This window comes from Pelodiscus sinensis, chromosome 3 (assembly GCF_049634645.1).
Source record: "Pelodiscus sinensis isolate JC-2024 chromosome 3, ASM4963464v1, whole genome shotgun sequence".
Classification (NCBI taxonomy): Eukaryota; Metazoa; Chordata; order Testudines; family Trionychidae; genus Pelodiscus; species Pelodiscus sinensis.
In genome coordinates, this window is record NC_134713.1 from 46667329 (window position 1) to 46679866 (window position 12538).

General features: G+C 42.4%; 1 protein-coding gene across 6 annotated transcripts in view; it reads left to right on the forward strand.

The window, feature by feature from the left end:
- The window catches only part of PHF3 (PHD finger protein 3), a 94981-nt gene that overhangs the window by 9742 nt on the left and 72701 nt on the right, over positions 1-12538 (forward strand). For 2 of the 6 annotated variants that reach the window (XM_075923691.1, XM_006135513.4), the window contains exon 2: positions 7000-7268. The exons of 3 other annotated variants lie outside the window; for them this stretch is intronic. In XM_075923691.1, coding sequence (XP_075779806.1) covers positions 7025-7268 — 244 coding nt within the window. In that variant the 5' untranslated portion in view covers positions 7000-7024. Of the gene's footprint in view, positions 1-6999; positions 7269-12538 lie in introns of those variants that run through there. One more of the 6 variants, XM_075923695.1, reaches the window with a different exon arrangement.

The window sequence follows — 12538 nt, forward strand, 5'->3', positions numbered from 1 at the left end:
ACTTAGACCCTGCTCCTGCAAATGACTACATATGGGCACAGGGATCTACCCTCTCCAGGGACTGGGCCTTAATACAGTTACATACTCTACAAAATATGCAGACTTATTCCAGGGGACCTAATTAACACTATTCAGGAAAAAAATAAAAATAATGGAACTAATTATATCTTATCCTTAATACATTAGCCTTCCACAAAAGCAGAAGGCTTATTTGATTGGCTCAGCTAATACCATTGTAACGTTTAGCATTCTAATTGTCAGGCAAGGAACATTTTAAAACTATACATTTTGCTTTTTCTTCTGGTTTAGGTTCTGCCAGATTTCATTATTCAAAGCCTGAGTTATTTTATAATTTTGTGATGGTGCATCTGCCCTGCACTGGCCCTTTAAAGGTTAAAACCCAGCCCTGAGAGAGTGCTGGAGCAGTGGTGCTGTGGAGCCAGCAGCTGTGGCTGGCATGAGCCAATTAAGGCCCAGCTGAGGGCAGTATAAATAAAGGTTCCCTGGAGGGGAGGAGACAAGCACACTCTTGCTCCAACTGAGGAGCACGAGAGACCTAGCTGCCAGGGAAGCTAAAGACTTCCTGATTTTAGAGTAGGCTGGGGAAAGGCAGGCAGAGCTGGGGTAGCTCTGGCCAGGCAAGCTCCCAGGCTATAGGGCCTGAAGCAAAGCCTCAGGGTTCTAGAGCTGTGGGAAGGCAGCCAGAATAGGCCAGCATAGCAGGTCCATACCCACTTGCCAATGATGAGTGGTCATTTCAGACTGCAGTTTGCCACTTATGTAAGGGGCTAGATGAAGACTGACAGTTGGTTACTGAGGTAAGCTGTGTATAGGGGGCTGAGAGTTTCCTGAGGGGTAAGACCCTAGAATGTGGGGGCACTGTGGCAGGGCAGTACCCAGAGGGAAGATGCCACGATCTGAGAAGAACGAGGGTCCTAACACAGAGATGGAGAATAATAGCTAACAGCAGGTGTGACACCAATCCAGCACCAAAGAGCTAATTCCCTTAGTGGCCAGCAGGAGGTGCCTATGGTGGTGAGGCCTGCCTGGTTACAACTATAAATTTGAAAAACGGAAACTTAGTTCTGTGCCTTAATCTTTGACCATTTTGTTTAAAATGTTAGGGTTGTCTGAAACTTGGCTGATACAAATTTAGGAATATAAAATGAGTCTTGTGAACTAATGTATGCCCAGCTGTACTGGTTTTAAAAAAAAAGGTTTTAAGGAAGGTAAATTATACTTAACATCAACAAAGAAAAATATGAAATCTGATTTTACATAATAAGCTAACAGTAAATGGAGGGAGAATCTTAATACTTCCACTTCAGGAAAAAGGAGACCGAAGAATACATTTTAAAAGTTAAATGTATTCAAATAAAATCCAGAATATGTAAATGGAAAGTACAATTAAAGAAATGTAGTATAATTTGAGGTAGAGTGTAACATTCCTTGCAGACAAGTACCGGTAAATTTAATAAAAATCTGTGTGGACACACCATGTTCCTCCAATCCAGTGATCCCCAACGTGGTGCCCGCGGGTGCCATGGCCCTTCCGGGGAATTTATGTGTGCCCGCCGAATGATCTGGGCCATGCGCGCAGCACATGCGCGGTGCCAGCTCCGGGTGCCCGGCAGCCCCAAAAGGTTGGGGACCATTGCTCCAATCCATCCTACTCAATGTACTCTTTCCCCTCTTCTCCCACAAGGGTAGTTTGAAGAAGAAATTTGATATCTGAATTTCTTTCTCTTGGAATCTACTTACTAAAATGCTGGATGGATCCTGTGCAATATGAATCTCTGCTACACTGGATAATATTGTAACAATATTTTAGTGAAGCACTCTTTGGGACACAGACACACCAAGCACACTTATTTAGTGGCAGGAAAAAAATGTATTTAACAGGCTGGACATCTCCCAGTATAGTGAAAATGGGAAAGGACGGGTTAAAGCAACGAGAGAACCTGTATCTCAGATATTGAAGCCTTCAAATACTTTGAAGACCCCCTTCAAATACTTTGAATCCTCCAGCTGTGATCTGTACCCCATGCTACAGAGGAAGGCGGAAAACCTCCAGGGCCTCTGCCAATCTACCCTGGAGGAAAATTCCTTCCTTCCTCCTCCTCAATGACATTTGCCAACTCCTTCAGTACCCTCGGATGCATTAAGTCCGGACCCATGGATTCGTGTACGTATCCTTCACATCCTTAGCCAGTCGCAATTCCATCTGCGCTTTCTCCTTCCTGATAACCCCCCGGCATTCTCGAGCTATACATTTAAACTCCTCCCTGGTCGTTTGTCCAAGTTTCCACTTTTTGTAAGCTTCCTTTTTGTGCTTAAGTTCACCAAGGATTTCTCCTGTAAGCCAATCCGGTCTCTTACCATGTTTGCCTCTCTTGCTACGCGTCGGGATGGTTTCTTTCTGTGCCTTCAATAAGGCTTCTTTAAAATACTGCCAGCTGTCCTGGACTCCTTTCCCCTTCATGTTAGAATCCCAGGGGATTCTGCCCATCAGATCTCTGAGGGAGTCAAAATCTGCTTTTTTGAAGTCCAAGGTGTGTATTTTACTACTCTCCTTTCTTCCTTTGGTGAGGATCCTGAAATCTACAATCTCATGATCACTGCTTCCCAGGTTGTCACCCACCTCCACTTCTCTTATTAGTTCCTCCCTGTTTGTGAGCAGAAGGTCAAGCTGCGCACGGCCCCTGGTCGGATCCTTCAGCACTTGTGTCAAGAAGTTATCCCCAACATTCTCCAAAAACTTCCTGGATTGCCTGTGTACTGCCGTATTGGTTTCCCAACAGATGTCAGGGTGATTAAAGTCCCCCATGAGAACCAGGGCCTGCGATCTGGAAGCTTCACTCAGTTGTCCGAAGAGAGCCTCATCTACCTCATCCACCTGATTCAGTGGCCTGGAGCAGACACCAACCACAACATCACTGCTGTTTGCTCCTTTAAACTTAACCCATAGACTCTCAACAGGTTTTTCTCCCTCTTTATACTGGAGTTCAGAGCAATCGTAGTGCTCTCTTACATATAGTGCAATTCCTCCTCCTTTTCTCCCCTGCCTGTTCTTCCTGAACAGTCTATACCCTTCCATGACAGCGCTCCAGTCATGTGAGTCATCCCACCAAGTCTCTGTTAGCCCAATTAAATCATATTTCTTGGACTGGGCCAGGGCCTCCAGTTCTTCCTGTTTGTTGCCCAGGCTTCTCGCATTAGTGTACAAACACTTTAGGTAACCAGTTGATTGCCCTATCTTCTCCATTCGAAACAGGTGTCCTCCTTTCTTGCTCGTTCCTCTCTGCATTTCTTCCCGGTATCCGACTTTCCCATTCCCCTCAGGGTTTTGGTCACCATCCCCTGACGAACCTAGTATAAAGCCCTCCTCACTAGGTTTGCAAGCCTGCCCGCAAAGATGCTCCTTCCTCTCTGTTAGGTGGATCCCATCTCTTCCTAACAATCCTTGTGCCCGGAACAGAGTCCCATGGTCGAAGAAACCAAAGCCCTCTCTGCGACACCACCTGCGCAACCACGCATTCATGGCCTCAATTCGACGATACCTGCCCAGTCCTTTCCCTTCAACAGGAAGGATGGACGAGAAGACTACTTGCGCTCCGAATTCTTGGATCCTTCTTCCCAGTGCTACATAATCCGCAGTAACCCGCTCAAGGTCATTCTTGGCCGTATCATTAGTTCCCACGTGGAGAAGCAGGAAGGGGTAGCGATTTTAAGGTTTGATCAGCTTGGTAAGCCTCTCAGCGACATCCTGAATGAGAGCTCCCGGTAAGCAGCACACCTTTCGAGATTCCAGGTCCGGACGGCAGAGGGATGGCTCAGTCCCTCTTAGGAGGGAGTCCCTGACCACCACCACCCGTCATTTTCTTTTGGGGGTGGTGGCTGTGGAACCCCCAACCCTAGGACTACGTATCCCGTGCCTTCCAGTAGATGGTGTTCCCTTCTGGTTTCTTCCTTGTCCCTTCTTTAGCTAACCCATTTAACAGGGGTTAACTAAATAACCGGGGCTTTACATCCCTAGTTGAATTTGTAGTTAGTTCAATTACAGTAATATTGGCAACATTGTCTAGTATAGGATTTCTAGCATACCTTTTAAACAATGTACCATTTAAAACTGCTCTGAGTACACTATGTTAACATCAGTGGGTCCCATGTTGTCAACAGTCACGTCACTTAACTGATGCCAGCAGCTATGGGGAAACTTAGAATATCCTCCTAGTATGGAAAAGGCAGAGAGGATTCCAATATTAAGTGAATTCCAAGTCATTACCACTTTTGAGCACCTTGTATCCACATACGCTCAACTGTTTGTAATAGTGCATTAGCATTTCCATTGCAATTATACTAATTCAGGGCATATTTCACAACAACTGTCCAGTATCTGTTGTTCTTTTATCTTTTCAGTACTGATATAAAAAGGGTTGGTATTACAGGAACAGCATATTAATTGGTGTTCCTAACAGAGTTCTCCGATTTTATGTATAGCATATTTGTTTTATAAGTACAATCATAGGGCTTTTTCTTGTTTTAAAAATTAAAAATATTGTAATAGACTAGTTGTGCCATGTAAAATGATAAAATACGGACTCCTTTCTAGACTGCAAAAGGCTGATTTAAACCGCTCCTATTTTACAGACATTTTAGTACAGTGCCTCCCTCTCCAGTTGTTTGCTGCTTCCCAGCAGAGGCCTCAAAAGAGGCATTTGAGGAATTGGAACAGCAATAGGGAATACTAAAAGTAGATCCACTGAACTGTTTAATGCTAGTCAGGATGATTAGTGTAGACATGTCAAATTATTAACAAATTGCTGTTGTATAATTTTCTACAACAGAAAAAATTTATATACCAAGTTATGAGAGGCTTTTTGTTTTTTATTGGTATGCTAGTAGTGCCTAATCTTTTCTGTGTACTCATTTTGGCTGGTCTTCCTTATTCCAAGTTCTCTGGTCAGTATTAGTGCATTGTCTTTGTGCTGTTTTGTGTGCACATACTCTGGGTTCTCCTTTCTCTTTTGAGGCACTGTGGGATAGCCTGGATTTTTCCAGACTGCACAGAAAAAAGCAGGGATTGTGATAGATGTGGACTCAGAATAGACTGACACAGTTATATAAAGGGGGAAAAAGGCAGTTTTTGAACACATTCCACATTGTATGTTAGACTAAAGTATTATTAACTTGTTACAAAAGCATAATTGAACTTATAATGCAGTTGATCCTTAAATTTGAATATGGCAAAGTATTGTAGTGTTGATCATTCTACAAAGTAAATGTTGGGTTGAGACAGCTGCTTACTGTCGGGTTGCTGGTTTGTAAAGGGGTTGCTGACTGGGAAGAGAGTTAAAGTTCTTCATCCAGTGAGCCTTGTTTTCCCACCTTCATTTAAAGAAAGTAATCTTTGATCCGGGCTTTGAAATGAGGAAAGAACAAGGGAGTATATGCATCTGCTCTTTTCCAAAAGCCTCAGCTGTTTTCTGGCCATCAAAATTTAGTCTACCAAAATCTTATTGTATGCTAACATGCCAACTACTACCCAGCTACTGTACATAGCAGCCTTCTCCCTATCCCTGTCTACTTCTTCAGTGGAGTTATATGACTTTGGCCCCAAAACATGGAGCATACTGACAATAAGACAATTTAAAATTAAAATTATATTGATGATTGATTTTTAATGTTTAGTTAAATATTTATTCCACTATTTTATTAATTACTGAATCTGCAACAGAATTTCCAGTTTGTCATAGCAAAGTATTACAAAAACCAGGACAGAGCTCATTACACAATATAGGCAACTTGCTAGTAGAGTACACTGGGGCTTGCTTATGCAACATAGCAACTTAACAACAAATGGTGAAATTGTGTCCCTATTAAAATCACTGACAAAATTGTCATTGGAAAATTCTGGCCCCACTTAAGTCAAAGTGCCTTGGTAGTGCACTGTTGAATATAATAAGTGAAATAACTGAGGTAAGATTTTTTTAGCATTATATCTTAAAATATTGCCAGCCATTTGTACTATCCTATAGTAGTTTTTTGCATGAACTAGAACATAATTCTACCTTCAGTTTTGGGCTCAGTCTTGTTAGCTGATGAGCTCCAGCTAGTCTGTTATCGCCAGTGTGGGTTAAGGATAATGAGATTTTTAGTTTTCAAGGTGAAGAGATGTTACTTCAAAGGACTGCTGTTAAGACAGTTGGCCCATATTTTGGTTACCTTGATCTTTTCCCCCTTATTCAATTAAGGTCCAACCAAACTTTCTTAAAGGGAATGTTTCAATTTATTGTATATTTATTAGGGATGTAATAGTTCAGTAGGTTAACCGATTAACCAATAAGCAAAAGCTTATAGGTTAATGCTATAGACTACATGCATTTCCCCCCTCCCCCGTCAGTAAATTTTTAGCAGGTTGGCTAGCAACCTGGCTCAGTACTGGCTTGTGCTGGGTCTGGGACCTACCCCCACTGCATTTAAAGTGTATTAGGAGCCAGGTGGGCAGGCAGTCCGGCTCACACCAGGACCAGGAGCTCAGCCCCCTGGCTGCTGCCACCCTGCACTGCTGCCTTTGATACCGAGGCAGCAGCACAGAGTGGCAGGGGGCTCCTCAGGAGTGGGGCTGGAGCGCACTGTCTGCTGGTCCCACCTCCAGGAACTATAGAATAGTCGAGTAACTGCTAAGAATTCATGAGGTTAATCGACTATTCAGTTAACTGATAGTTAATATCGCTAATGTATATATAAATGTCAGCACTTTAGTGCTGATAGATGAGCCTACTATAACCTAGTCTGTATTTGCTGATGGAGAGGGGGGGAAAAGATAAATTTTTAGGATTCCAAGTAGTCCATTCTAATCAATACGCAGAAATTTGTTATAGATGGAAAGTATCTTAAGTATTTAGAAAGCGCAACAACCAAAACACTTATTGGTTTCTTAGTTTATTTTCAAATTGTAGCTTATTTTCTTATGGTATTTTTCTTATCTTTCTATAGGGCTGAAAGACACACAGGAGTCTTCATGGATATAGTTGATACATTTAACCATTTAATTCCTACTGAACACTTAGATGATGCCCTATTTCTAGGATCCAACCTGGAGAATGAAGTCTGTGAGGATTTTAGTACAAGTCAGAATCTCTTAGAGGATTCGCTGAAGAACATGCTCAGCGATAAGGATCCTATGCTAGGATCTGCAAGTGCCCAGTTCTGTTTGCCTGTTTTGGATAGCAATGATCCCAATTTCCAGATGCCTTGTTCAACAGGTAAATCTTACAATTTTTTAAGACTACAATTTAAAATACTTAGTAACATCCCTTTTTTTGCTAATGTAGAAAATGATGAGTTGAGGTTTTCCCCTTCTATTTTATGACTTAGGTCCCAGGCATTAAAACACAGGCTGTTCTTAATTTCATATGAGGGCATCTGTAATATTTATCTAGAAGACTTTGTATTGGTGATGTGGGGGAGGTCCAGTTTGGATCAGGGCTTTCCTAGGCTTGCTTTCACAACAAAAACTAAGAGAAGCTTTGTGTAAGTACTATATCTAACCAGCAAAAGTAGCTATCTGCCTTCAAAATTCCAGCAATGCAAAGTTAGCAGTAGGAGTGCTTGAATGAAGCAAACTATTCCCAAGAGCTCGGATATACTCTGATAATTTTAAGCTTTCTAATACTCGTGTAATACCAGATCCCAAAATATTCTACTTTGATTGTTTTCAAACCAAATAATTGGGGTCACAAACAGTGTTCTTTTTAATATCGGGAATATATTTTAATTTAAAGCAGTTCTAGCAATGTTTAAAATTAGAATACCCTTTTCAATAATCATTAAAATGGTATTTCATTATTTTTGAAAGTTTATTTAACACCACTGAGCCAGTTTTTAATCTCATTTATGCTGATAGAATAATTACATTGAATTCATTGTAAATCTGGCCCACTGTTCATTCATCCTTATGGTTAGCCATTCAAAAGGTTGTGTTCCATGGCTGATTAGTAGTACAAATATAACCTTGAATTGGAAAATGTTACTGAAATTTCAGTAGTGCTTTTCAGCGTTTAAGATCTTTAGATATGATTTCATTATATCAGAATTTCCAGATATTTTAATACTTTTATCAGTCCCCTCTCCCTCCCCCAAAAAAACAACCCATAAAAGCATTTTGTCACCATAGTGTGGAAGTGAATTATGTTGTTACACGAAAAATAAACTCTCCTCTCCGCTCGATTCTCTGTTTTGTAGTGCCAGCTAACAACAGATCAAGGAAAATAAAGACAGGACAGTTGAAGTGAACTGTAAAGCAAAAACTAAATATTTTGACCTTTACTTCTCCTTTATAATGACTAAGGAGAGCCTCAAATAATATCTTCCCTCACATTCTTCATCCTTCTCCATTCTCCCATAGTTCCCCAACCTACAATGCTATCTTCCCTCCCATGTTCCCACAAATCCTGTTTTTTACATTAGACATATGAAATCCTTACTGTCATCCCTCTTTGCTCATGAACTTTGGATGATAAAAATAGCGATGATGCACAAGGCTTTTATTTGAGTTACAGCTCAAATTTAATGTTGATAAATGTAAAGTAATGCACATTGGAAAAAATAATCCCAAGTATACATAAAAAATGATGGGGACTCATTTAGCTGCAGCTACTTGAGAGAGAGATCTTGGAGTCATTGTGGATAGTTCTCTGTAAACATCTACTCAGTGTGCAGTGGCAGTCAAAAAAGCAAATACAATGTTAAGTATAATTTAAAAAGGGATAGCGAATAAGACAGAGAATATCTTATTGCCTCTATATAAAACCATTGTACACCCACTTCTTGAATACTGTGTACAGGTGTGGCCACCTCATCTCAAAAAAGATATATTGGAATGGGAATGGGTCCCATATGAAGAGAGATTAAAAAGACTTGGGCTTTTCATCTTTGAAAGAGGAGACTAAGGAGGGATATGATAGAAATCTATAAAATCATGACTGATGTGGAGAAAGTGAATAAGGAAAAGTGAATAAGTGAAACTGATAGGCAGTGAGTTTAAAATGAACAAAAGGAAGTTTTTTTTCTTCATTCAGCGCATAGCCAACCTGTGGAACTCTTGCCAGAGGATGTTGTGAAGACTAGGACTTGAGCAGGGTTCAGAAAAGAGCTAGATAGGTTCATGGAGGTTCGGTCCATCAATGGCTATTTGCCAGGATGGGTAGAAATGGTGTCTCTAGCCTCTGTCTGGAAATGGAAGAGAGGAGAGGGATCACATGATGATTACCTATTCTGTTCCCTCCTGGGGCATCCGGTATTGGCCACTATCGGCAGACAGGATAGACTAGGTAGACCTTTTGTCTGACCCAATATGGCCGTTCTTATGTTCTCTATTTCTTTCAGATAATGTTGGGGATGCTGAGTCTTATTCTAAGATATTTTAGAAATGCACATCCTCTTGGGTACACATGTTCTGCATACAAATGTGCATATTCATGTGTATATAAATGGTACACGCTGTATATACCTATCTTGTAAAGACTGTTGAAGAAACAAAAATGAAACATAGTCATAGAAAGATTAGAAATTTGGCAAGACTTCATCAAAGCATCAGCATATAAAACTCATTTTAGGACGGACACTTCAATTCTTCTAATCTAAGTAGTAGTCCTTTCCCTCTCCTTCCTCAAAGATTTCTTATCCTTATGTTTCCATGTACTCCATAGCAAGCTGAACTTAAGTTCTGCAATAATGTTCCTGGATTTTGTGGCACTGTAGTGGAAATTCTGTAACAGCTGTTTTTAGATTTTAAGTGGAGTTTTTAACACATCAGTTTGAAATATGAAAATGAACAATACAATTTATTATTATTTGTTAAAATAAATTTATTTTGCGCTTTTCCTAAATTTATACTACTGAGCATTTCAAATATTTTTGTTTTAACAACTTATATTGTAGAAATTGTCAGGCCAAAGCTGGGGGATTTGGAAGCTGAATGGAAAGGAGCTGAGGCGTTTGGCACAAAAGCTGGATGTTTTTGCTAAAACGATGAGTGATAGTAATTAACAATACTGATATTTAAACTCTCATATTTGTTTGTCTACCATCCCACTTTGAAAAATGGCTGAATTAATCCTTTTGACAGCTGCTATCCTTCAAGTGATTGCTCATGTTGAATGTGTGTGTGCCTACCACATGCAACAGTGCCAGAAGTTTTTCCCTAAGCAGTACCCATAGGGATCAGGGTCCCCTGTGCTCCCTGGAGTGGAGCACGCATGCTGCACTATATAGGGCATCCCTTGGTCCCTCCCTCCTCATTTCCATCTTACGCCAGGGAGGGTGCTTGGAACAGCATGCTCCAGCTTTGGCTGTGGCAAGTACGCCCTTTGAATTCAAGTTCCCCATTAACGAACTGTGAAGTATCTGTGAACTGTTAATCTTTACCACTGTGAAAGTCTCAGCTTAGGAGATGGGGCATGCCCCACTCCTCTAGCTTCAAAGGCTGCACTGCATGCTACAGGCCCGTGCAAGTTAGCAACCAGCCTGTAGACAGCTCATGTTGCCTGGGGGAGGCACACATTTTGGATAAGTGTCGCGTTTGCAGGTCTTTCTGTCCCAAAACTGATAATGAGCATAGTATTCATTTCAAGGCACTCTTAATGGAGTCTGCGCTAGCCCTGCTGGATCAGCAGTCAGACTCAGCACCAGGTCCCGGAGCCTCAGGGTGCAACGCACCACCGGTGTAGATGGCTCAGCACCGTTCATCATCCATGGGCCCCTGTTAGGAAACTGGGCAGAGACAAGTCCTCTTGTAAGGATAAAGGGATGGAGGCTCGGCACTGGAAGAGCCGCAGTTCCTGCTCATCATCTTGGGTGTTGGTGAGCATCAGTTTCTTCAGCGTGATCTCAGAGGTGGCTTCCATCTTCTCAGCGCAACCACTGACACCATCTCGGCATGCCATGGCCACCATCTCAGTGGCAGGTGCAGTGGTGCCTATAGACTCCTTGTGGCTTCTTGGTATAGCTCCAGTTTGTCCACTCAGTCGTCGGAGCATCTCAGGTCTCGTCAGTACTGCCAGGACCTCGTGGACCTGAACGGGCCATGGCGACAACCCCCACCCTCCCCCAAACAGGCAGCAAGAATGGTTGACCAGCCCCCTCTTGGTGAAGAAGCCCAGGCTGTCATGGTCTTCTCCTCTTCGTCACTGGATAAGGAAATTGTGGCTTCCTTTCTGGCACAACTTGAAAATATACCAGTACCGACCTCAAGAGGGTGGCCAATGACCTGGGCCTACAGGCTGAAGAGGTGCAAGAGTCCTTGAACTCATTTTTCAAGGTGCTGGATCAAGTGGGCCCCAGCAGGGTGGCATTGCCCCTGCATGAGGCGGTCGCCAAAATTGCCAAAACGCTTTGGCAGATCCCCTCCTCCATTCCGCCTATAGCCAAGAGAGCAGAGCAGAAATACTTTGCCCCAGTGGGGGGCCTGATCTACCTTTATACCCACCCGCCACCTGACTCCCTTGTGGTGGAATCTGTAAACCACAGGCAACTTCAGGGCCTGTCGGCACCCACCCCCAAGAATAATGATTCCGAGTGACTGGACTTGTTCAGTAGGAAGATTTATTCTTCAGCTAGCTTCCAAGTATGAGGCGAACACCTGGGGGCTCTGGCGAAGTTTGAGGCATCCTTGCTTGAAATCTCTCCCAAGGAGTTCAAGGCCCTCATTGAAGAAGGTTCCTCTGTGGCATTTGTGGCCTTTCAAACGGTGTCTGATGCTGCAGACTAGGCAGCTTGCTCTATGACCTCCCATCTGCATGAGGTAGGTGGCCTGGCTCCTCCTGTCGTGTCTGTCTCCAGAGGTGGTAAACTCATTCGACCTGCCACTTAACATGGGGGCCCTGTTCGCAGAACAGAGGGGGGGACAGTTGTATGGGCTTAAGGACTCCTGTATGACCCTTAAATTCTGGAAATCTATGTTTCTGGGTCTGAGAGGAAAAGGTGCAAGCCCCAAACTTCTCAACAAAAAGGCAATGTGCACCACTGTGTTACCCGCCAGTTACTTACAAATATATTGGATATTAATAGAAATGTAGCCGTGTTAGTCTGGTGTAGCTGAAGCAAAATGCAGGACCATGTAGCACTTTAAAGACTAACAAGATGGTTTATTAGATGATGAGCTTTCGTGAGCCAGACCCACTTCCTCAGATCAAATAGTGGAAGAAAATAGTCACAACCGTATATACCAAAGGATACAATTAAAAAAAAAAAATGAACACATATGAAAAGGACAAATCACATTTCAGAACAGAAGAGGGATACGGGGGGGGGGGGGAGGAAGGTAAGTGTCTGTGAGTTAATGATATTAGAGGTGGGGAAAGTTAGATGTCTGTGAGCTAATGGTATTAGAGGTGATAATTTGGGAAGCTATCTTGGTAAGGGGTAAGGTAGTTGGGGTCTTTGTTCAATCCCCCCTGGAGAGTGTCGAATTTTAACATGAATGACAGTTCAGAGGATTCCCTTTCAAGTGCAAATGTAAAAGGTCTTTGTAGCA